Source organism: Pieris napi, chromosome Z (genome assembly GCF_905475465.1).
Source record: "Pieris napi chromosome Z, ilPieNapi1.2, whole genome shotgun sequence".
NCBI lineage: Eukaryota > Metazoa > Arthropoda > Insecta > Lepidoptera > Pieridae > Pieris > Pieris napi.
The window spans coordinates 7,673,353-7,700,018 of record NC_062259.1 but is presented as its reverse complement, the minus strand read 5'-3'; the positions used below and the strand labels follow the sequence as shown (position 1 = coordinate 7,700,018).

The 26,666-nt window shown below is 33.2% G+C and overlaps 2 protein-coding genes across 2 annotated transcripts; both read right to left on the bottom strand.

The window, feature by feature from the left end:
• Positions 1 to 248: 248 nt before the first annotated feature.
• On the bottom strand, positions 249 to 17,097 carry LOC125062743 (tyrosine-protein phosphatase corkscrew-like). The gene is made up of 12 exons (XM_047668849.1): positions 16,888 to 17,097; positions 11,700 to 11,862; positions 5,741 to 5,908; positions 4,131 to 4,284; positions 3,623 to 3,769; positions 2,754 to 2,885; positions 2,409 to 2,536; positions 2,175 to 2,336; positions 1,918 to 2,028; positions 1,634 to 1,724; positions 705 to 853; positions 249 to 361 (listed from the first exon to the last, which is right to left on the bottom strand). The coding sequence occupies exons 1-12, from the start codon at positions 17,040 to 17,042 to the stop codon at positions 353 to 355; spliced, it is 1,569 nt and encodes a 522-aa protein (XP_047524805.1). The 5' UTR covers positions 17,043 to 17,097; the 3' UTR covers positions 249 to 352.
• Positions 17,098 to 18,632: 1,535 nt separating this feature from the next.
• Positions 18,633 to 25,743, bottom strand: LOC125062134 (sodium- and chloride-dependent neutral and basic amino acid transporter B(0+)-like). The gene is made up of 10 exons (XM_047667723.1): positions 25,536 to 25,743; positions 24,721 to 24,955; positions 24,145 to 24,287; positions 23,685 to 23,731; positions 23,523 to 23,615; positions 22,246 to 22,506; positions 21,374 to 21,578; positions 20,666 to 20,879; positions 19,313 to 19,578; positions 18,633 to 19,151 (listed from the first exon to the last, which is right to left on the bottom strand). Exons 1-10 carry the CDS (start codon positions 25,551 to 25,553, stop codon positions 18,741 to 18,743), a joined length of 1,893 nt encoding a protein of 630 aa, XP_047523679.1. The 5' UTR covers positions 25,554 to 25,743; the 3' UTR covers positions 18,633 to 18,740.
• Between the last annotated feature and the right edge of the window lie 923 nt (positions 25,744 to 26,666).

The window sequence follows — 26,666 nt, the reverse complement described above, 5'->3', positions numbered from 1 at the left end:
TGTAGCAACAGCCGTGTTGGATCTCTTGGTAGATACAGGTATATTAATTTTTTTCAATAAAAACTTTATTCGGTTAAATATAATTTTATATTTATACTAGAAAAAATATTTGTTAGTAGATACTTGTTAAATGCTCAAGACCCACACCACAAACATTTAAAAATACATTAAACAGTACTTAATTAAAGAAATAACTCGTAGGTTTGCTAATTCGACACTCGATAAGAGGGCGAAATAAAAACAAATTCTGAACTTAATTGGTATATTAAAATAGAAATTAATAAATAATTTGTACAAAATACTACTGTATGTGTATGTTATTGGATGTCCGTGTGTATTAACGATTACGCCTCTATAGATCCTGTGAAAGCAAAAAAGGTTAAATTTTTATTTATATTAACATATAGTGTACGACATATGAGGTCACATAGTTTATTAGGTTTTTACATTTGTAACTTTATTGTCTTTATTGCCGACCACTTATTGTTTAGCCGTTTACATCGGTTTTAAAGTATTCGAAAAAAATATTCACTTCAAGCGTATTTATTTTGCACGATTATAAGTATAATAAGACTATGTCAGGCAATTAAATTTGAATTTATTAACTGAAATCGACCTTAGAACGTAAATTTCGTTAGGTACCTGTTTTTAGTCATAGTTTCGCACTAGGAGTTTTGTGAATACTTAGGTAAATATATACTTACTTTCTTTTTTAATTTTACATTTTTGTTGTCAATATAACTTTGGAGGGCCAAGTAAATAAATCTGTACTGGATTTTATTTTGAACCATGCCCGGTCTCTGCGCACGAAGTGATTTCACTGCATTATACGCATCTATTTCACAATTAAACCCTATAACAAAATACAATTGAAAGTATATTCTAGCTAATTAATATAGATAAGATCAAAAAGTTCCGTTGTATATTTTCAGTGAGTCCTAATAACTTAATACTATTGCAGAATAAAATTAAACAGTATGTCATCACTAACAATTAGGTGTGCTGCACTCCAACGATCTCGTAACTCTCAACGTAACTTAGATCAGGTTATTTAGAAATGTAAACCTTATTATCGATATCACAATCCTAGCGTTACTCTACTAAAATACGAGAACACTGCGCTATATTCAATAAGACAAGCGGGTTATATCGCATCATTTAGACTCACCCCTTATTCATAAACGTACATAAAAAAACAGTGACGCTACAACCTCTTTAGGTCTTGGCCTCAGATTTTTGAATCTGTTTCATGATCATTTTTAAATCTAATAGGCAAGTAGGTGATCAGCCTCCATTGCCTGACACACGCCGTCGACTTTTTTGGGTCTAAGGCAAGGCGGTTTCCTAACAATGTCTTCCTTCAGCATTCGTGTGAATGTTAAATGCGCACATAGAAAGAAAGTCCGTGATCCATGCTGGTGCACGGCCGGGGATCGAACCTACTACCTCAGGGATGATAGTCGCACGCTAAAGCCACTAGGCTGTGACAACATTAACTACCTGAGGGTTATAATACGTTTAAAAATAGCAAGTCATTTGCATTAGCATTATACAAGGTTCAAAAAAGTCGCAGCGCATTTTGAATTAGCATAAATTCGCGTAAAGCAAGGAATTTATAATCCTAAAAAATTACCTGAAATCTTGATTGTGTCAATCAGCGTGTCTATTACAATGAATGTTCCCGTTCTGCCCACGCCAGCCGAACAGTGGACGCACAAAATATTCTGTAAAATATATTTCAAAGTGAGTAAAGCAATGTATGCAATTTGTTAACGTACACGGGATTTGGACTACTTATAATAAGTAGGTTCCCTTATCATTAAGTGAATTACGTCCTAATTAAATAACGTCTCATTGAATAGTTTTATAGAACACGTCTATTGAAGCAGTTAATAAATATATTAAATGTCATAGTACCTTTTCTGGAGCATCATCTTCTTGAGTAATTTCACACATTTTTCTGTTTATTTTTTCAATAAATTCTAGTATACCGTGGGGATCTGGTGGTGTGCCATGGTCATGCCAGGTCTGTAAAAAGATAATCAGTTCATCTTTTGTTCCTTTAAAAGAATCCAATGTACACAATGTTTATTTAACCGCGAAGATAATTTTTTTTGTAATGAAATTAATACTTAAACTTTTTCTTATTAAGTCATATTTGAAAAAAAACTTACTGTAAATTGATACTGATAGATAGTCCTGGTAGAAATTTTGTCGCTGACTACAAACTCCCTAATTATATAGTCCGCATGGAATGACTCTGAGTTGGAGGAGACAGTAAGACCATCGTATGTTTCTTTAAGATTAAGATCCGGCCAGTATCGTTCACACTTTCTCTAAAAAAATACCTTATTATTTAAAATATTCTTATTATTTTTATCATTTTTTTATTAAATCAATTAATATACCTTTCCATTTTCAACTTCTTTTGTAATCATAGCAATAACTCGTACATTTTCTTGCCATATCATTTGCCAGAAATCGTCTATTGTATTTGATAGACACCCTTGCGTTGCAATATATATCTTATCGTTGACTGTAATTGAAACATGGTTATCAATTTGCATAAATTAACAGCAGTACGAGTACTTTCGCGATCGGCAATTAACAAATTACGAAGAATGACACGCAATGGCAAGCTTAAAAATATTGAAAATTCATAAGTTTACAAAGCTATTATCATATTTAATATTATGTAATAGTAGTCAATATTCTAAATTAAGTGTTCATGGTAAGTGAATCTTTCTTATTACCTAAGTTTCTGTATAAATTTCCGTTGAACTTGTCCAGCTTTATACATCTTTTTACTTCTCTGAGTGTGTCTTCTGATAGAGATTTCGTGACCAATGGTACCATCTCTTTTGGTTCGCTTCTTAGTATTAAAGCTGAAAAAAAAAAAAAAAAAACAATGTGATCACTGTCCTTGTTTATTAAGCAAACAAAAGCCATACTTGATTTCCTTGTATTTACCAAAACATTAGATCTTATCACAAATCCTTGACTGTATACAGCCTCTATTAGAAACATGTGTAGTGTTTTTTAATAGGCCTTATTTCCTATTTTACTTAATGTGAAATATTAGATGATAATTTAAAATAGTTGAGATTTGAATATGGTTTTTGATTGTTCAATAGAACTAAAAAAACTGAAATTATCTGAAATCATTCTTATCTTATGTTTTACAACATAGGTATTCAATGAATCAAGTAAGGGTATTCCTATTTAAAACAGTAGGAAATGTAATAAATATGGAGTTTGGCGACACCATTTCCGGTCACTCATGTGTTGGCTGTATTATCTGGGGGCACACATACCAAATGGAGCGAAAAAGCGGCACGTCCTTTGGAAAGGATAGTTTCTTGAAACAGTTCAGGCCATTTGACCCCACTATTGTTATATAACTATAAGCCTTTTCTAATTCATTAAAGAATCTAATTAAATATAATATGTATTACTTTTCATGCGACGGCCGATTTTGACGGAAGACGTTGTTAGGTTGGCTAGTTACGTAATAACTTAGCAGATTCCTTAAGTAGGGACTGAATAAATTGATGATGGAATCAAGATATGTGATGGTAGATTTATTTTTCAGAGTATGAAGAGTAACAGACCAACAACTTACAGTGCACACTGTCGAGGCTCTCATTCGATGACTGCACAGAACTGGAGTAACTTCCTAATCTTGATGGACGAATGTAGTTTGCATTTATATAATCTGTGTTCATCGAACGACCAATGCGTTTGCGAAGTACCACCCGCGTTTGGTCATCTAAATAAAGAACAATTAATATGAAACGTTAGACTTTTGATGAGTTGACAGGATAACAAAGTGCACCAAAGCGAATCGCTCTCTGACTAGCCTCTGGAGAAACAGTTATAGTTTCATAGCCCAATGAGTCGATTAATCAGGCGCACGATCTACAGCTCATCATGCACATCTACGGGAGTTCAAACACTGCCAAATTTCTAATTTAAAGCTATTTCATCGGAGATCGACGTAGCCATATAAACGCTACCGTGCATCAAATAATCTTAGATATATTAAGTCATTATGAAATAATTATACCGATATTAGGTTAATTATAGTGGAGGTTAATTTTATTTTCTCTTAAAATAGAATAAGTACTTACAAGGTAAAATATTCCTGTATCGATTTTTCTTAACATTTTCAGCTTTCATGCCTTCGTTCAGTGAAAGTCCAATAACTTCGTCAAAAATCTTGAAAGAAAGAAATTCACTATCGAAGCCGGACTTATTTTCCGTCATTTGTATGTCATTCATCTCCTGAAAAAGATGCACATGGATATTGTATATACGTATATAATATTATATATGTATATAATCTTTTAGATTATGTATATAAGATTATATATATATATACTATTACTTTTACCTGCAAATGAAAATAACATAACCAAATTGTCCCTACACGTTATGCGATTTATTGAATATATAAAATTCTCGTGTCACAATGTTCGTTCCCATACTCCTCCGAACGGCTCGACCGATTCTTATGAATTTTTTTATGCATATTAATTAAGCCTGAGAATCGGCTACTATCGATGGTTCAAACCCCTAAGTGATAAGGGGTGTCAACCCCAAATTTATTTTTTGGATAAAATATAAACTTTTATTTTTTTATGATACAACATACAAAAATACATACAAGCCTTAATTTTTACCCATCTACGACCAACCCCTATTTTTTATTAGTTAATTTAAAACTTATGACTTGAACTCAGAGATTATATAGAGAAAAATTCAAAGAAAAACCTAAAAAGTTTTCATTCCGGAAAATCGTCTCCGAGGTAGCAGAGCAAAATGTTCCATGTTGGTATGTACTAAAAAGGACTAGACTAAGGAGAAACAAAGTTTGCGGGGGCAGCTAGTTATTTATAATATAGTATTACGACCAGTGGCGTAGCTAGGTGACAAAGGGCCCTGGGGCAAATTACAAAAATGGGGCCCCACTGCTATGTAAACTGATTAGGTTTTATCAAATAAAAATATGAAATATACAAATACTTTAAAAATGCTAAGCTACTTAAGCTTTTTTTTCAGGGCAGGTAAAAAAAAATAAACAGTAACAACATAGAGAAGATTCAAGGGTTTATTATATAAAGGTCGGGCCTACCTACCAACTGACTAAATAACAATTATATTTAAAAAAATCCTAGCTTTAGTTTTCGCCAAAGTACCAATGACTTCGTTTAAATCCAGGCTTGATGCGGTTTTGTTTTCAATTGCTATCTAATTCGCGATATACAAATAGCCGTAGCCGAAATTTTGCGAATTCCCTAGGCATAACTTTTTTTCTCAAATTAATGTCTTTTTTTAAATGGGCTTGCAACCTGTCATATTTATTTTGAAAATGGGAGAAATTTCCAAAAGTTCAGAACGATCGAGGTTTCTTGTAAGGGTTCGAGGGCCCCATGAGCTTAAGGGCCCCGGGGCACTGCCCCGCCTAGCCCCTAGGTAGCTACGCCACTGATTACGACTACTTACTAATTTTTTTCGATACATTTTTACATGCCTTATTTTTCTTTTCACTATTATATATTTACTTGAGGTATATAACAATGTTCCCTTTCAAATGGAAACTCTTTTGGTTTTGCTAGAAATCAAAGGTGAAATTGTTGGTGTATCCGCTTATCCACCACTTCTATTATATTGTTCTTTTTTTTTCTTATATTCTATTCTCTTCTTCTACTAACGAATTAAATACATCAATAAAATCTACCTGCACTTTTCGATTAATATCTTGAGCTCTCAGACAGGTCCCTGATACAGGTTGCAGCAAACGGAGCACGTCTCCAGAATTTTCAATCATAGGATATGATCGGAAGTGCTCAATTAATCCGACCAAGTCATCAAACTGCTCACCACTGCCCACATCATATTTATTTTGCTGTAACAAAAATATTAAAGATCGTAAAAAATAAGCCGAAAATAAAGTTGCTATTAAAAAATAAAGACTAAGGAGCAAAAACAAAGGATGCTGGAAAGACGAGTGAGATTAAAAGAGAGCATAAGACCGATGAGGTTGTACCACTCTGTTGACTTTTGCCCCACGTAGGGGATATAAGACCTTAAGTTTAACCAACGAAAAAGCTCTGGCTTTATCATTATAACTTTAATTAGCTTTTATGCAGAAGAATGAAAGGAGATTTATGTATTATCAAAGCAGCAGAAGAGATTTAGATTTATAGTTAACTCAAACGAACCATTATTTAAACATGGTTATCGAATGTATTAAACTTATGTATTGAAAATATTGATAGGTCAGACCAGTCGTTCGGCTCTGAGAAATATCCTTCTGTAATAAACATCTACAATTTGTAAACAACAAAACCTGTTGCATTCCATCACAGCGGTGCATTATTAAGCTTGATAAATATAACACTCAATTAAATTAATAAAATTGCAGTATAATGCGCTGTAATTTTATTTTCAGGTTATATTATTATCGAGCGACGTAATATCCTGATATCACATCATATATTTAATTTTAACCACTGTTTACATAGTGAAACAAATCATGTTTAGTAAAAATCACTTACAATATTTCTTGGTATTTTCATATAAAGCAATCGTTTTGATTAATTAAATGAAAATTGTACATTTAGTTCACTGGTTCAGTCTGGAGCTAGATCTATTTGTGTCACTATTATAATTTCAAATGAAGATATCATGTTTTGAATATCTCAGAACGGATAGACTGGGAGTTTTCCTTAAAATAGATATATAATAATATTAAACATAAATCGTTTTACTAATTTATTTACGAATCAAGACATAAGAGGTACCTTATAGTGTTCACTCTACACCTTTAAAACACAGGTTCTAATGGAAAACATCGAAACATGCTTTTTAAACTATATCTTTTGTAAAAAAATATGTACTGGACACTTTAGACACCATTGCAGCACGACGAAGTAGTGAGATGACTATTGCGCAGATGCACAATGCACTTCATGATGCGCGTTCATCCGGTTCAACTCCTTTTAATTCGTGATATCCTAGTATTCACAATGCAATATTATGCACCGTATAGATCGCATTCAGCTGTCACCTAACTTCATTCGGAATGGCTAGGTGCTGAAGTTAGGTCATGAAGGATGCACTAGAAGTTCATTGTGGACAGGTAATCTAGATTCAGCGCGCATGCCCGGTTTTCATCTGTTCAAGTTTTTGCTTCCCTGGTACTTTAGATATATTAAAGACAACTATGTTTCTATCAAATGTGTAGTAAGTAGTATTGTATGTTAGGCGTGTGATATGAAAATGATTCCATATTGTAATGAGTTACACATGGAATATTCAATTTTAAAATGTATTTCTTATTCGTAAATATTAATTTAATATCAGCCATAACCTTTGTATATAATAATTATTATTAAATCGTAATAAGTAACTAAAAATAAGTAGTATTAATTTATTTACAATACTGTATACTTAATTGTAAATAAACACTCCCATATAGCAAATTAAAAATAAGTAGTTTATACAACTTTTATTTATAACATAACTTTCAAAATATAAAAAAAAAGTTTATTTAAAAATTCGATCGAAGGCAATATATAAATAATTTATTTATATAAAATAACATATAATAATACAATATTTCTCGAGATAACATGGTACGGTTGCACCCGAGAAACTGCATTTCCAACGCGATCAACCTCCAACACGATTCTGGGATCCTGGTAAGCATGGTGCAGAAATGCACCGACGATCGTGTATTGACTATTTATTCCCATGCACTGCACTCGGCTAGTGTACGTCGTTATATAAAGCTATGATTTGACTGACGTGTGACGAGCTACGAATGCTTTAAACAGAAATATATATTGAAACTGCTACTGTTTCGTCGCACACACTGATACAGAGGCTAGTCAGAGAGAGAGAACGATTTTTGATGCACTTTGTTATCCTGTGTTGTAAATCATAAAAACTTTAAACGTTTCATTTTCGTTTTTTCCGTACATGTTTGCCTACATATATATATTACAACTTTACACGACACGGCGACCGTACCGTTGCCGTGTGCATATGAAAAGGGCGTATAGACATTAGGAAGGTACCAAATTAATACGAAAGGTTGAAAGTCAAACATGCAACAGGTCTAGGTCTAATGTCCACATCATTTGCCTTTGGGGGAAGTTTTTGCTATAGTTCAACAAGCAGTTGGAACAATCATAAACCCATTTTTGATCACGATTACAGGTTACGGATTCAATTACTTTATGGTTCTGGTCTTTTGTTTATTAGTTTATTTCGTCAGCATCGTCTTATTCGTTTACTGTGATTTTACTTTGTGACAAGTAGAATCTCGATTTTCAGCCCACGTCAACATCTTCGTTCTATCACCATCCCTCAATGCTTAGTTTTGGAACTAACAAGTGTTCTATGTTAAACCGTTAGAGTTTAGAGTTTAGACGATGGATCGGGCTTTGGAAAAGTTAGATGCCTCGAGTAGCATCAGCTAGCCAAAATGATTTAAATAATGATTCATCAAACGATTGCATTGATTATATGATACAGTAAAATATATTACGTAATACATAAGTAATATATTACGCCAAAAGTAAGAATGCGTGTCTCGTGTCGCCATTATCTGATGATTATGTGATGTTGTAAGCTTCGGCGATCACGAAGGCTTCTAAAGGCTTAAGAGTTGGAAGCACCCAAGGTGATTTTAGTGGGTAATTCACCCATGTATTTGACTTGCGTACTACACTGTGAGAATGTGCATTTCCATTTCGACATGCAAAAGAGCGAGTTTTATTATAAGGTACCATAGAACTCCTGTCTTGTAGTAAGTAAAGTGCTTTGTTTTGTAGTAATTATATTTAGACACTTGTAATTAACATAAGTCAATGAAGAAATTAAACTTATTACGATATAGTTATATAAGCAATAGGTACATAGGATTGAACTGCGCGACCAATATCTAATTACTAACTCCTTACTTAATTATTACATAAACCGGATATCATTACATTAGCATGGATATAGAAGTATATATATATTAAAACGTGCTTAGGATAACTAAATAAGTCTGCACGCGATTCATTAAGATGACTGGATTCCAAGAATTGTGATGCACACTTAGTCATTCCTAAGCTGTTTTTAACACCAAAATTGTAGTCACCAAAAATAACAAGAGCCAGTATTAGTTTCACCGAAATCGTTATTTTTCGTTTAAAAACATAGGAATATTGAGAAACTCCAAACTATAATTTGGGATATATGGATTCGAGTAGAGACATAAAAAAACTATGTATGTTTTAATGGATGGTAAGTTTATAGTTAGTTGTACAATGATACGATGCGATCCAAGGTTCCATGTTTTAAAAAGTGTATTTTACTACACATATACATATAATTATAAAATATATTCTAGAATGTCATGTTATCGGAACGCTAAACAGACGTAACCCTATTCTTATTCAATACATGTTTAATTAATTCAAATGCGTTATATTACATGTTTATAGTTTATACATACTTCATTAGAAAAAACAAACTTAAAAATGTTTACTTGTTTTTTAGTATTAGTTTCTAATCTGTTGTATTCCTCTTGTTTTTGTTACCTTGTCATATTATTACATATCTGGACACACCTACACATTATGTTAATTCCTATATTAACGCTTTATATTAATATAATTGTAATTGTAAATAATATTTTAAAGTTTCCGATGATTTTAGGAATTATAGCTGTGTGAGTACGTGCATTTTATTGAAATGTCTACTTCCAAGTTATGTTGTCCTAGTAGAGATAACCCCTAGCATGAAGGCTATATGGCGGAAATACTAGAAACCTAGATACGTCACGTCACACCCACCCCCAATGAACGATCAATAAAAAGGAACTGGCGTCTCTTCAAATGTTATGCGCTCCTAGTAACATGATATTATACGTTTTACCTACCCGTTACGTTTCATTGATATGGGTAGAGTAAGGGTAGAAGATGTTTGAATTTGTGTATTAAGGGTCTGTTTCACAATGTATGGATAAAGTACCGAATAGCTATGCAACACATAAATTATTTGGAAGATAAATTGTGTTATTTGACATTCATCGGACTCATATCGCTATCTGACAGTCGTGAAACGCAACAATAGTGTTTGTCCTACCAATAAGTAATAAATAGTTAATTTGGAACTCATGTAGAACTTATCCGTACATTGTGAAACAGACCCTAACTCTAGTAAAAACTTGTCTGTATATTTATTTAAAGATTTTCGTGAGTCTTGTTTTTACAAAGTACGTGGGACACAGAAATCATTGGTTAAATTAATATCTGTATTTTTTTAAAAGCTTATTTTGACTGGGATATTTTAGAAGCTATCCATTTTTCTTCCCTAAACACAATGAAACACTTGCAACACTTCAAATCTGGATTGTATGCTTAATCCTCTGATATGAATTTCATCTGAAGTTGCTCAAAGTCAGTTCACCACCCTTAAATACACTGTAGCGGGGTGTAGAGGGATCTTTAGTGTTCAATGTCGCTAGAACTTCATATAAGTTCCTTTGGTTTCAAACGGTATTTAGAATCATTAAGCTCGTAAAGATAAGTACGTAGTACAAAGATAAGTGTTCTTCTTTTAAATAGTTTTTTTCTTTTTTTTTATGTCATAGGAGGCAAATGGGCAGGAGGCTCACCTGATGTGCACGCCCATGGACACTCACAATGCCAGAAGGCTCGCAAGTGCGTTGCCGGCCTTTCAAGAATTGGTATGCTCTTTTCTTGAAGGACCCTAAGTCGTATTGGTAGATATAGATGCTATTCGTTTAAAATATGCTATAGTAAACTGTAGTGTGTAGTAAACTTTCTTCGCAAAATTTTCAAATATACCTCTGTTTCGTCAAAATAAAATTAACATACAATTTACTACTTCTTCGCCTTTTATTGTTCCATTCAATTTGACTTAAAGAAAACAAAAGCGCGCGAGTGTTGAGTTTAACTTACCTTATTTATCCAAAATGGGAAGAGAATGATTAATAGCTTATAAACAATCGGTCCTCATGGCACGTAGGCGACGTGCCGTGGTCGCTCATGGAATACAGAGTAAAAAAGTGACCGGATTTTTTGTAAACAAATGTGTTACGTAAAAAAACCCACTATGTACAATGATAATTGATCAAAGTTTGAAGGTGTATATTGTGCTAAAGACGGAAGTATTATAAAATACTTAAATAGCCCATACGTGTGGCTAAGCATATATTTTAATGTAATTTTACAAAAATAACAATAAAATACATTCAGGGTTTTTTTTTAATAAATTAAAAAGCACCTAAACTTTAATTAAGCCTTATATTCAATATATTATATTTACACAGATTTAGCCAAAGCGTGACTGACACTCTCAACCCTGAGGTTAATTGTTCGAATTACGGCCATTTTCTTTTGCGCAATTTACTGCTCGGACAGTGAACATCGCGACGAGATCGACATATCTCAGACCCAAAAATCGACAGCAGCAAGGCTTATCATGCCTATTAAATGATTAAATGAAACATGTTATTTAAAGTCAAAAAAACATAAGGGCATATAGTTAATCTTATTAATTATACATTTAATCAAGCAAAGTTAAACTAAGTTATAATATGTATATACAAAAGGGCTTCAACGCACATCCTCGTTTTAAGTACAGAGCCAGCTAACCAATTAATATAAAATACGTACTTGTCGTCGTATCATAACGTGGCTGACTCTACCACGCACCCTCACTGAGAGAACGTACTCTCCCGGATGCGTTTGAGATTCCCTCACAAGAAATGATCCATTTCTGCCCTTCTCCATGATGAGATTCTCCGCATCTTTTGCAGACATTACACCATGAAACCATCTGTAAATAGATAATAAATAAATACTGTAATAATGGTATACATGAACTGCTTATCAACTTCTAAATTACGTTAATACATTGTCGTTTTTAATTGTAACGTACTATAACAATTTGTTATGCGTCTGGTGACATAAGTATTTATATATGCATATGAATAAGGTACATAGCTGCTTAATGTGCGTGTAAATGAACACACGGTAGGGTCACGTGAACATAACTATGAGAATCATTCCTTTGAAAATGTCAGACAATCGATGTTTTTGCAATCGTTATAAAAATAACAACAGATAAACATTATAAAAGTAACAATTTGTATGGCGTATATTATGTCCATACATTTGTATGTATACAAATGGACTCTGGACATATGTATAACTATATACATATATTATGTCCAGAGGTTTGTCTTTTTCAATATATTATTTCTAACGAAAATGACACAGTTATCTCCAGTTCGTATAGGTAAATAAATAGGTAATTGTAATTTGTGGTAAGCAAAGGGCAAAATTGTTATTATTATGTATGTATAAAGAACGGCTGATTTATTAAAATATTTAAAATGCAAGTATTGCCACAAAATAAGTATTAACAACATATTGGGAATAAGAATAATCGTGGCTTCGTCGTCAATGGCAAATACAGCTCCTTATGCCTTAGCCTCAACATGTATATTTCACCATCGCAATCTACCTCGTGTTTATTGCGTCCAACTTCGAACTCCTATTCTTTCGAATTCCTTGACAACTCCCTCCAACTCATCTCCAAAACATAACAATAAAGCATACTATAACATAATTAATTACAGAGAAGTATGTATTCCTATTTCACGGAGGATGTGGTTTAAAACTTTAATAATTAAACCAAGTACGTTAAAAATTGTGGCACGGAGACGATTACGACAAATATTCTACGGAGCTAGAAGATACGAAGATATAAGTTTGAGTACATATTCAATCAATATAATATATGGATTATTTGTTTATATAATACCTTCTTTAACAGACAAGAAAGAAAAAAAAAAAAACTAATAAAAACAAACAAACTATCTCCTATTCTACTTCCATATACATAACTTAAGATGTTTAGGTACTACAAAATATAACAATGCATAATTAATAAAGGTTTCAAGAGTCACTTTAAACTAATTTATGTTGTTACAGGTGTAATTAAAATATCAATAATAGGAAGTAGAAAAATGAAGCGCATTTCTAAATATACTTTACAAAAACATTGTCGATAAATTTATTTTTTAATGTAGCAATTGCGCATAAACTTCCTTAACGGAAATATAAAAATTCTCATATTGTTGGCTTTGATGGATGTATGTATATATATAAATTTCATAAAACATTCCTTACAATTTTGATTTTTTAATTTTTGTGTATTTTTCCGGAATACGTTTGTTAGCTATAAGGCCCGTTGCACTGCGTAATTTTAAATCCTTTTAATTTTACTGTGTTTATTGTTATTTTATTTATGCAATTAAGCGTAAATAAATTAAATATTTATGAATTATCATACAAATTGTATCATTGTTTATAGCATATTTAACACCCGCACTAATGACAACATTGCATCGAAGGAATTTGAAGGTTTTGATATTAACAAGGATTTCTAATATAGGAAATATTTACATATTCCTAAGATAAAAAAGAAAATAAATTTTAAGATATGTTTCATCGAAGCGGATTTGGTCACAGAATACCCCTGTCGAGCTCGCGAAACGTTAATACTCGTAAATAAAAAAAATAGATAATGTCAAAATATATAATTTAAGATTATATAGTCGTATATAACACATTTTTAATGAAACATAAAAAATAGATTCATATTTTTAAAGCGTACTAAACGAGCCTTGATATAAATTACATAATGGAGGTTGTTATATTTACATCTATAGCCATTATGACTTTGACATTTAAGAGAATGTTAGGTGTTCGAAAACTATCACTTCCGTTCTTTATCATCGTACAGATACGCACAACTTAGATATGGCACCTATTTTGTCCAAATTATTAGTATTAGGGATAAATGACATTTCACCAACATAAGTTATGAAGCCAGACATCGTGAATGCACTTGACTATTTACATAAAGGTATGCCACAAACTTGTCAACCCACGAACAAAAGGGGAAACGTGGAAGCAAAGTATGGAACTAAAAGACCCTCTAAGGCAAAAGATCCTCTTGGACATGTTGCAGATAAATAGTATCAAATCTGTTTTATTGGAAAGATATAATTTTATTCAAAGAGTTAGCTTTCATCAGATATATTTTTTACTACAGTGTCTGAGCATAAATTTGTTAACCAATATATTTTAGTCACCTTAAAAACCTTAAGGCTAACATAGGTACAATACGCAGATATTAAAATAATTAATAAGAACGGCCTTAGTGCAGTGACCCGATCGCCTGAGGCTTTGGGCCTGGGCGACCTCACAATATTTCGTCATGACTCAGCCCACTGCCTCCCGATTTGGAAGTTCTTATGTCGACATTTTGAACAATCATTAGATGGTTAAAGAATAACGATCTTAATATTGAATTTAGAATGCAGTGCAGAGACAAATATAGCTTTGTTAGTATAGTGGTAAAGGCTCCGGCCGAGCCGTGAAGTGGATCATGTTACCTATAGTGTCTAATAATCCATGATAATTTTGACGAGTTTATTTTTTTATATGTATAAAAATTACATTTAAGCTGAGCATACCAACTAGTAAATGGTTACTTTGTATTAGCCAAAAGCAACTTAGTACTTTTGACATATACGTATATGTACTAACATCACTTTTAAAATTATTTTTTCGCTAATATGTTATATGATCAATAAAGTTTACAATAATAACTTTAATATTGAAATATTGTAAAGAATTAAACGTGATCTTGCATATGTATCGACTAATTTATTATCTATAAATCGTTTTACGTTCTATTTAAGAATACTTTAATAAATATTTTGATAGTTAAATGTTATTCTAAGTAATATGTTTTTGGATAATATATGATGTCATTTGATACTAAAATTATGGTCTGCGTAGACATTTATATTAATTTAAATAAAATAACTTTATTATAACGCTTATCTATTTTAAGTTCATTACAAAACATCGAATTGAAATTCCAATAAAAATTAACAAAGAACATATAACACACATATCCGTAAAAATTTATTAAATTTTCGACCCCGGCAAACGTTGTATATTATTTCTAGGAAATATTTTATTAGTTCAATAAAATAACTGATCTACTATAATAAAATAGTTGATCGTAGAGGGTTAAAAATTAAGGGTTGTATGTAATTTTTGTATGTTTTAACATAAAAAAAATTTAGTGGTGGACCACCCTAAGCATTTAGGGGTTTGAAAGGTCGAGCCGTTACGGAGGAGTATAGGAACGAACATTGTGACACGAGAATTTTATTTATTTGAAGATTATGAATAATGTGATCCTTTTGAATCCAGGCAGTGTGCAATGAAATAGATCAGTCTTACATACAATATTTTTAAGAGTGCGCAATACGCTAGCAATTACGGCCGATTTCCACGCCGAGTGTGAATATTTGGCACTCGCTCTAACTTTTCCGCATTATGTACCCTACCTCTAAGGACCCTAAAAAATTTCGTACGATAGGTCCCCCTTTACTTCTAAATGATTGTATACACTTTACCCAAGACAAACAAAGTTGGATACGTAACCGGGTAAAAGGGTAAACTTTATATATTATGATATTAATGTTATGCGCCGAAGTCGTTCTTCGTTTGTTTCTGCTTATGATACCAATAATATTTCAAAGAATATGACAGTATTCAACAAAATATATTGTTGAATTACCACAGTAATACTACAAATATAATAAATATAATAAATATAATAAATATAATAAACATGCATTACACACACGCGATACGTACGATAATGTTAATAATGTAATATTGTATATCCGTTTAAGTTTGTCAAATGATATAATCTAAACTTTGAGATGAAAAGTGCATCTTTGTACAAACCGAAGATTTTCCCGATGACATTATTTATTGCGAATGTACTGTTACATGATAAAGGAAAAATAAAGACAATGGATACGTAAAACTATTGGAAATAAAAAATGAGTGACGTTGCGGAACAATTAATTACGTTATGAATAATTGGTTGATGCGTCAATACACTATTACTGCAGTTTAAGTATTAATACTACTACGAGATCATACAATCTTTAAATATGTTTGGTTAAGAATTTAGGATGTGTCAATAATTTCTTGAAAAAATCAAAACTATTATCTCAAAGATTTGTTTATTATCTTTGTTCTATTATAGAAATAGTATAAGCTTGGTAAAATTAAACGCATAGATTTTTTAATTTTTTTTTTAAATTTCATGGAACTATGCTTGTTTTTTGCAGAGCCAAAGGACGACCCATTATATTCAAACAATACTCGTGCTTTCAATTTTCAAATACGTCGACAGAACGCTTCCTAAGTTTTACATATATCTACCATAACGTTTCTATAACGACAGTTTTTATTTTTATTTGAGCTGAGGCCTGTTGGTGTCATTGAAGGCGTTCCTGAAGCCATACATAAAAGCATGAAATAGCACACAAGGGTGATAAGAACACTACATTTTAGGCTACTAACGAATCAGTTTTATATAATAATCACAAGTAGCCTTCTAAATTATTTCACGTAAAATATAATATTGATTTGGACCAAGTAATAAATTGATTTAATTTGCAATTTCATAGAAATCATGAGCGTAAGTCGTCTTCCTTTTATAGTGCTGCAGTTAATTAATAATAAATTTAATTAATTCTTCAGTATGAATTCCAGGTCAGGAATGAAAAGTAAAAAGTAAAATTATGGTATTTTTTTTTATTTTATTGGTCGTAAAATAGTCGAGAAAGTTAGTTCCCAGCATTTTATAAAATTAATTAACAATAACAACATATAATATAAAAGTAATAATTAATATTTGTTTCCTTTTAGACGGTTTTTGAAAAACCGTTAAATAAACATAACTGTCTAAACTTACTTTTTTAACATAAATGCCTTGCTAAGTTCCTTCAGGACTGTGGACACAATGGCCCCTGCAGCTGGTACTGCCAAAACCGAGGCATCCATGCAAGCTGAGAGGGCCGCTGGAGCCAGAACTCCCAGTCTACTCAGTCGAGGACAGTCTTTAGACATTATAGAATCGAGTACGCACGACCGTAACCGCTTTGCGATCTGCTTCGCGCGCAGATTGAAACGAGAATGCGCGCGCGCTTTCTGCGCAACACCGGTGTTCGACGCATTGGGGATTACTATTTTTTTATGAAGGACAGAGGAACTGAGTTTTGTTTTTGATAAATACTTCTCGTGTAAGATATTTATGATCAGGTCAAGTATTCAATGAAATAAGGAATATATTTAAATGGAAGTAACATCCCTCTTGGATCATTTAATCACCCTTTATTTATATGTTCAAAGAAATAATTTAAAAGACTATAAAAACGCCATTGGTTACGCATTGTACGAAAGAGTACAATAGATCTTTAAGCTATTATAATCAATCTAATAGTCATGGTCAAAGGTATCATTTTCGGATAAGTCACACCATAGGGCCATTATTTAAGGTAAATACAGCAAAAAAAAAATTAACGAATCAAACATCGGAATAATGGTACTAAACGTATATCAGCACGATTAATTTGATTCCTCTAGATTTTACGGAAAAGTTGGAAAAATCTTACTTCCTATAGATTTTTCTTTGCACATTGGCCTTCTTCATGAATCATAAAAAGCAACCTTTGTTATGGTCAATGATCCTGATGAAAAAAAATTGTGTACATCTTTTGTTCTTCATTTCAAGCATGAAATATAGATAATGTTTTTCCCTATCCCAAATGGTAAAAACAAATGTTTCATTAAATGTTCCCAATTCTAAGAGAACGTTTTTAAAAAATACTTTTGATGATTAAGCAAGGTGAAGAAGTAAATAAATTGTTCCCGAAGGGAACGCAGAATGTACACGGTGACGAATCGCGGGCTTTTCCAAGACGAACCAGTTTACACACGTGCAATGGGTTCACAATTACCTTTATAGATATTTATATATTATATATATATCTATAAAGTTATTATATAATAACTCTTATTAATTTTTATTACAATTGATAATCGATTTAAATCATAAGCCAATTTATCCTAAAAAGGGTGTACCGAAATCAAACTTTTGAAATTATGGAATGTTAGTGAAAAACACTATGTATAAATCGATTACGTAACAGACCATAGTACGGGTATAAAAATATATAAATACTATATTTACACTTTCCTATAAGTGTCATTCATATACTCGTATTGCGACAGATATCTGCGGTACTTAAATAAAAAAGTAAAGAGCAATTACTGTTCTTGACATGCGTTTGGTGCATCGGATGACGCACATATGATATGTTCGGAATATATTATAATCGGCCGATCTTTTATTAACAAAGAGAAACGAAATAAGGCAACCGTCATCTTCCTAAAGGAAGGTCGGCTTTGACCAGTCACGTAGGCCGTCCCGCGATAGATGAGGCCACTTTGATTCATTTCCTTGTCAAACATAAGGCTATGTAACGTTACCGTACATTAGGGAAACAAAAATATCTTATACCAAAGTTTTGTAAATGACTAATTGGTCAGTGGCCATGTAGACAAACCTTGTACACTTTAAATATTCACAAAGAGGATTTTTAGCCCGAAATAAAAGGATCCATATTACAAAAAATTATAATTTATAAATAGTACGTCCTTGATTTTCTTAATTGAATCGTGACTAGACAACAGATAATCATAATTAATGCACAATCTGTCGTACGTAATACACCGTATTAACAAGCATTAGAAACAAGATGTATCCTAACATTTAGAAGTAACATTATTTTCAACTATTATAACAGAGGCGTCGGTGGAAGTTCGGCTGTTCGTTTTTACTTTGTCTATTGTCTTTGGCCAATCTAGAGACTTCGATCTTCGTCTTGTTGGGTAATGCATTTCAAATAATTCTGCTAGGTATTCTTTTCGATAACTATAAAGCCAATCATCAGAATTGGAACGTCTCTTGACTTCTTTAGGTACATCGCTAATTTCCTGTGATTTAGGTATACTTAAAACACTAGACGTGCCGGAGAATTGTCCCAAGTTTCGTCTGTGGTACCTAGATCGTGGAGCGTGAGGATCTGCTTCGTCACGTCTCATTAACCAATAGTAATGCGCTATAGGATCTCTGGGTCCCCAATGCCGCGAAGGTCGTATAGATGATTTCATTTTCTGTAAAGCAAAAAAAATCGTATATGCGACGCATTCTTTTACCTTCAAGTTTTTTCCTTATTAAACAGTTCCGGTATTGCGGAAAATTAGACAAGTTCGCTGAAGCAGAAGGAAACAAACGACATTTCGCAATGCAAGTTATAAAATTTAAAATATATTACCGAGATAGTATCATATTGGACTTGTCGAGCAACCGAATATATAGCAAAAGATATTATAATTATAATGGTTATTGTTGTTGCTGCCGTTAGACCAGTCGCTGCCCACGGCGCTTGTGTCCACTGTGGCGCTGTTAAATAGTGAGTTGTGTACCACCAAATTAGAATTGGTGCTATAATACCAGGAACTGAACATAGTCCCCAAACCCAAAAGCGTAGTAACTCTCTGCCAGTTAGAAATTCTATATCGTGTAAAAGCAAATTCCATCCTGTAAAAAGTCTTTACTGTCAATTACATAACATTCTGTGAAAACGTAAACTAAAAAGTTATTGTATAATTAAAATTGTATATTGATAAAAAATGGCAAACAATTATATTATAACTTATTAATAACTGAATCCATCTCATTTCATTACTATGACACTATCAGCTTTAGTAATCTTAATATATATAAATCTCGTGTCACGTTGTTTGTCCGCGATGGACTCCTAAACTACTTAACTGATTTTAAATTAAATTTGCACACCGTGTGCAGTTTGATCTAACTTAAAAGAACGGATAGCTGACATCTCAATTTATATCTGCAATATTATTTTATTGCAAAATATTTGTTTATTATTTGATAGTCACAATTCTAACAGATGGCGCTGTGTTTAAAGTACCCACGTTTCACATAAGCTACAATTTAATGGCATAACCACCAAAGAAGCATGGTGGTCCCCATGACTGGTGTCCTCCTACCGTTTCCCTTGAATAGTTTGCTACTATGTAATATAACAAAAACCTTAGCCACAGCAACGCTTGGCCGGTCTGCTAGTGAAGATATAAAAAGACACGCGTCGAATTGCACGGAACATGGGGTGTTAACAGGAGACACTTTCCGTTAAAGCAGTAAGGTTACATTCCCTTTTTAATCTGAAGATATTTTATTTGTACCTACTACCAACTTACGTTTCCTACGTAAGAGTTAAGCAAAAACGTATAAACTTCTATACTCTTCTACCCGAAGAGGTAGGCGCTGATACCAAGAACATCTACTTTCTACGGTCCTAACGTAGATCTTGCTTCATCCAATTTCATGACATTCATCATGCATGCTCGTTGGTTATGGGTACTTTTAACTGTCCCTCTCTATGAACGACAAGGTCTATCCAACCCAGCTTCACCATCAACAGTTGCCTTGTAGTATACGAGTATCCTACATGCTAACCGCTTCTCATTCATAAGTTCTACGTTGCCAAATCACCTAAGCATTCCCTTTCGTTCCTCTCACTACGTCGTCTATTAACCTACACTTCTCACGTATATCTTTTACCCTAATGTTACTGGTTGTAATGGTAATGAAATATACATACCATATACAAAAACGAAAGCGGATATTTCAATTATAGTAGTAAAATTAACAAGAAACGGCAACACTGTATCCTCTAATAAAATTAGTGCATTGTGATCAAGTAATAACGCAATTGCTAGGCCTGATCCGACTAAGGAGCTTCCAATTGAAATATATCGCCATTTGACTCCTTGGATACGACGAAACCGATCATATAAAGGATAGAGTAGAGATACCTGAATAAAATAAAAATAAATAAGTCAGTGGCGCTACATCCTCCTTAGATCTTGGCCTCAGATTTCTGAACCTGTTTCATGATTATTTTTAAATTTAATAGGCAAGTAGGTGATCAGCCTCCAGTGCCTGACACACGCCGTCGACTTTTTGGGTCTAAGACATGTCGGTTTCCTCACGATGTTTTCCTTCACCGTTCGAGCAAATGTTAAATGCGCACATAGAAAGAAAGTCCATTGGTGCACAGCCGGGGATCGAACCTACGACCTCAGGTATGAGAGTCGCACCCTGAAGCCACTAACTAGGCCAACACTGGCACTGCTCAGATGCCTGAAACATCACAAAAAATCATTGGTAGCATGTAATCTTGTAATTTTTTCTACTTACTAGAAAACAAGCTACACAATAACTATTTTAAAATTACAAGGCAATCCTTTGATATAGTAACATTCAATCTTAATGTTGCAAAAATAATGCGATGGCAATATTTACTCACAATACTTATTAATCCTGATAAAAATAACGTCGCAAATATTAAAATAGGCCACACAGTACTGAGGTTTTTCTCTATAGTAAAATTGTATGTCCGAGTCAGCACTGCAAACACATCATTACCAGCCTCTGCATCGCCGAGGGCAAACCATACAATCAACCCAAACCAAACTGTTATAATGTTACTTCCAACTAATGAAAGCGAGGTCCTGAAAAGTACGTTTAAACATTATCAGGTTATGTTAAACATAAGAAACTTGATTATAGAATTTGTGTTACATAATCGTGTTATCTTACGCATTTAAGAACTCATATATTAAGTAATCTATATAAAGAGGTTATACAACTTTTTATTTAACAAAAATGACAGATCTAAGTTACGGTGATCTACCCCTTCTATCATCCCCAGATATTACAACATGGGTTTTTTTCAGTCGTCGAACGTCTGACAAATTATTAATTAATAAAATAATAAAAGGATTATTATTACTTTTACGTTTATTTCTTTTAAATTACTTTACGTTTTCAGAACGCAATATTTTTTAATAATCATCATGGCTAGAGAAATTCCTTAGTTAAAGGTATTTCCTTATATAACGAATCTTTGGGACATTTTTATGATTAAAAGCCAATTTTCCCCATAAGACATCTCCCGTTTTGCGTCTTGGAGTCATTGCGTCATTCCTATTGACATGTTACTTTCCAATGTTTCTCGAGTTTTAGCAAAACAACCGAACATAAATTGATTTAAATATATATAAGTAAATTAATATCCGTTGGTACACCAAAATATGCTGACATATCAAATCGCAAAGTTCGCAAAGATTCGCATTTCGACATTATTAGATCGACTTAACATACTTTATTTCTACTTACCATTCCACATCCGAAGTCACAAATATTGAGTCTCCAGATGATATAAGAAAGCCCCCAGCTACATGAGCAGTTATCAACGCTTGGGCTATTGCCTTATTCCATATGTGTGGCCTCAACAAATTTACCCAGTCGTCTCTCTTACTAAACCAGCTAAGACTAGTTTTATCTCCAGCAGCTGATAAAATTATAATCCACAGTATTGGGGCAGTTGGGCCCAATACGAAGAAAATTACTCTCAACGACTTCACAGGTCTGTAAAGTCTAATAAACATATTTTAATAACACACAAAATATAATAAGGTATCGGAGAGAAAGTTTTTTTTAGTAGAACACGGGGCGAACAGGCTCACCAGATATTAATTGATACCTCTGCACATGGACACTGCCGCGAGACCGAAGATGGCATTTTAAAAATTGGTACGCTCTTTCTTGAAGGACCCTAAGTCGAATTGGGTCGGAAATACTTCAGTGGGCAGCTGGTTCTACATAGTGGTGGTTCGGAGCAAAAGCTGCCTTAAAAAACGATCAGTTGTCAACGGACGCCGAGGTGATACGGGTGGAAGTTTCATATTCTGCCTTGACGTCCGATGATGAAACTCAGCTGCAGGTATTAATCCGAACAACTCTTCTGAACACTCTCCATGGTATATGCGGTAGAAGATGCAGAGTGACCCCAGATCTCTACGCAACGCCAAAGGATCAAGCCGCTCGGAGAGGGATTGGTCGTCGACGATTCGAACCGCTCTTCGTTGAATACGGTCAAGTGGAAAGAGCTGGTACTGGGGAGCCCCCGCCCAGAGGTGACAACAGTACTCCATGTGGAGCCGAATTTGCGCTTTATACAGTTGCAAGCGATGGCCCAGAGTGAAGTACCGTGTCGCTTTGCTGAGCACACCAAGCTTTTTGGAGGCTAATTTAGCCTTTCCCTCCAAGTGACCGCGAAACTGAAGGTCGTTCGATATGTCAACGCCAGGTATTCCAATGCTGGCTGTGGCTTTAAGAAGAGTGTCTTCGAAAAGAGGAGTAGCGACAAAGGGTGTTTATTGGCGCGGCGCAAACTTGTGTCTTATTGGGGTTACATACATGACATAGATCTAACTTAAACTTAGCTTCGGAAAAACCCTGGACTCCGAACGTCCAATGACGCACTCCGCATATTTTGATTAGTAATACGCAATAAAAAAACCACTAAGATTACAAACATGGAATTTGAATAGGTAATATAATATTATAATTATGCAACAAAGGTTTGTCTGTTAATCGAATTGAATACTTACATAAAAGGAAAGAGGAGCCAAATGAAAACAATAAGCAGCGATAATGCAATATAGTATTCTGGCTTCTCACGTATGGGAGAAAAAAACGTCTCGCTAAAACAATACGGAACTTTGAATGCATGAACATATTTGGATATACAATAGCTACAAACAAATACTCACTTAAAACATAGTGTGGCGTTGTAATTGACCACTTCAGGCTCCTGACCCTGGAAATATTGATATCTAATAATCAATTTAAAGCCAAGATTTTAGTTTCAAAAAAGGTAAGCTAAAAATTCACTGCTCTAAGCTTATAGATAATTTAATAGGTAACTGAGTGCAGCGGTTATATTAGATAATTAAATTACGTAATAGCACAGTCCAAAGAAAAATATACAAAAACAGACCTAATCATTGAGCTTCCAGGATTTTAATTTACTCAAAATTAAATATATTTTTTTCATGCGATGCCAATTGCAACGTAGCTAAATCATAATATTGGCTGATTAGGCGCCGACACAGCATTTTAAGACTTCGTCATAATGCTAATATAGTAATTAGAGTCTTCTATATATGTTTTTTATGTGTATTTAGGATGTCGCTAGGAGATTATGGCAAAATTGAAAGTTATATCACTCACCGCTATATCTAACAGATCAGTGCATACTCCAAAGGGAATGGAGTTGTTGATAGTATACAGGAAAATCGTGGCGGACATTGCAAGATATATGATGACACAAATTGATGCAGTATATGTAATCAAGAGCCGTAGGTATCCAACCCCTAGAAAGTTTTTAATTCACTGTTGTACAAATTAGAAAATTTCGACATTAAAAATTATGACTACTATTTATAATATATGTAATTTTTTTAAACATGTTTTTGAAGATGCTACTTCCAATATTACCTGTATAACTAATTGTTTTTTTAATATATCTACGCTTAGGAGGATTCGTTTAGTCTGAAGTTAATGATGATCTTTGCTAATCCAAAGTGAAGAAGTAAATATCAAACTTTATTTTGCTTCGGAATAGTTAGAAATGTTATTACGCAAACACAGATAAAAACATGCTTACGTGAACGCTATGTACCGAATTCACCTATTTTCTACTTCCATATGTAAGTTAGTTATAGGTATTATACTTTCAATTACCATCGCATCAAACATACAAGGAGATTAAAAGTGCAATGACGTTCTGGGATGATTTAGTGTTACCTTTAAACAGAGGGACAGCCGTCCAAACTCCTACGGGATCTTGCTGGCTTAATTGACCCATTGACAATTGCAACAGTACTACTGGCAAGGCGACCATTACCAGCGCTATAGTAACGAGGAGGGCAAATGTTAATCCACCATAGTGGAATGCGTCACGTGGAATTCGCCATGTGGTGTTCAGGCTGAAGGAAAGAGCCAATATGCCAAGATACGAACGCGCCCTCGCTTTCCAAATCTTAAAGAAATATTTTATTGATTAGTGTGTAGTATAAACCTAGTTCATATATAGTATTACTATAGGTAGGTAGTTTAGTATTATTATGTATAGTTGTAGAAATTGGCAAAAACAAAAAAAAATATATGCTCGGCAATCACGAGTTCTAAATTTAAATATCTAATTTTTTTTTATAGAAAGTAGATATCTATGTCTCTTAACAGTTACGAATTTGGAAGCATGACTCGGTCGTAAGTTTACTAAAGCAGAAATTGGGTAAATTTTCACGCTTCGTTCTGCTGTTGAACATTTTTCTGTTAATCTCCGTTCAACTTTATAAAAACATAGAGACTCAGTGACCACGAGTCGTGAAAAACTCAAAATGTATGTAAATGCTACATATGTAGTAATTTCCGTTAAAGAAGTTAAAAAATGATTTACTGTTTTACGGTAATAGTGACAAGGCTAAAGGCAGGCTGTTACAATAACTATTTTTTCGTTTTTCCAAAGAAATGTTGTTTTTCTAGTTTTATTTATAATAAATGAACCATGCATATTAAAAATGAGAACTTATTAAAATATATAATAATATAAAGATTACCTTAAATTTTAAGAACATCTTAGTTTCATAGATGACACCCAATCCAAATAGCACCACAAACTGGCGAACCCAAATCAATAAGTAAGTTTTGGTGCTCTAGAATTTTTGAGATAAAGATATCGATTGTACGATGAAATCTTTCGAAGATATCGGACTGAAGTGTCTCTTGTATTTGTTTGTACAATGATAAACTAATGCACTAGTGTTGCATGAGTGCTACACAATGACTCGTGAATGTAAATAGTAAATAATAATTTGTACATCGCTAGGTTTTTAGGCCAAATGAATTTATAGATGACCAGCGAAATAATAATAGTCACTCACTTTCGCTCTTATTTTTAATAATTAGTACTAAATTTAAACACTTATTAATTTAGTACACACAGTCAGCAAAACATAAATAATATGAGCAACAAAAACATAAATTAAAAATAGTCGTGGTGAACTGCTCTAAATATTTGACCCGAAGCTCCGAGTTGATTTCTGGTGACTTGTGAAGACTGTGTCGCAAAAATATTCCCCAAATTAGATAAATAATATTGTAAAATTCATATTCGCCAACAACAGGTACGGTCTCGCATAGGCTGATCTCCCGGAAACCTGGACATGAACACGATAAAGCATATCATTTGTTTTTATTTTCTACTGATAAGATAAAAAAAAATCGTACCACTCTATTCTGACATGAGTTTTTTTAGATTATAATTTAAATATAAAATCATGAATAGTGGTTGAAGATAATGTGTGCAGGTATAATTTATGCTTTATCAAAAATCAAATTCCCTTACGCTTATATGAGCCGTGTTGATCTAGTGGCTTAAGCATGCGCCTCTCAATCCCGAGGTCGTGCGTTCGAATAACGACTGTGCATTGTGTTCTTTTCTATATGCGCAATTATCACGTGCTTCAATACGATTAAGAAAAATATCTTGAGGAAATCTATTAGGTCTAAAAATTTACTACACAGAAGGCTAATGACATACTTGCTTATTTAAAAAATGATTATACAGAAATACAGAGCTAAGGCCTGTATCTTGGCTTAAGCTGTAAGGCGCTTATATCTTTAAAATTCTAAAGAAGAATACAAGATTCAGAAGTGTAATTAATTCAAACCTTATTTCATTTGTTTTT

Excerpts from the sequence above, each read along its gene's own strand:
- LOC125062134 (XM_047667723.1), bottom strand. Across the intron at positions 22,507-23,522 it reads TGGCTCCTCTTTCCTTTTAT|ACTTTACAGACCTGTGAAGT; the intron begins GTAAGTATTCAA and ends TATGTTTATTAG. Across the intron at positions 20,880-21,373 it reads TATCAGGATTAATAAGTATT|GTATCTCTACTCTATCCTTT; the intron begins GTGAGTAAATAT and ends TATTTTATTCAG.
- LOC125062743 (XM_047668849.1), bottom strand. The coding sequence starts at position 17,042 with ATGTCTAAAGACTGTCCTCGACTGAGTAGACTGGGAGTTCTGGCTCCA. Across the intron at positions 4,285-5,740 it reads ATATTAATCGAAAAGTGCAG|GAGATGAATGACATACAAAT; the intron begins GTAGATTTTATT and ends CATCTTTTTCAG. Across the intron at positions 2,886-3,622 it reads GAGCCTCGACAGTGTGCACT|CTTTAATACTAAGAAGCGAA; the intron begins GTAAGTTGTTGG and ends TTTTTTTTTCAG.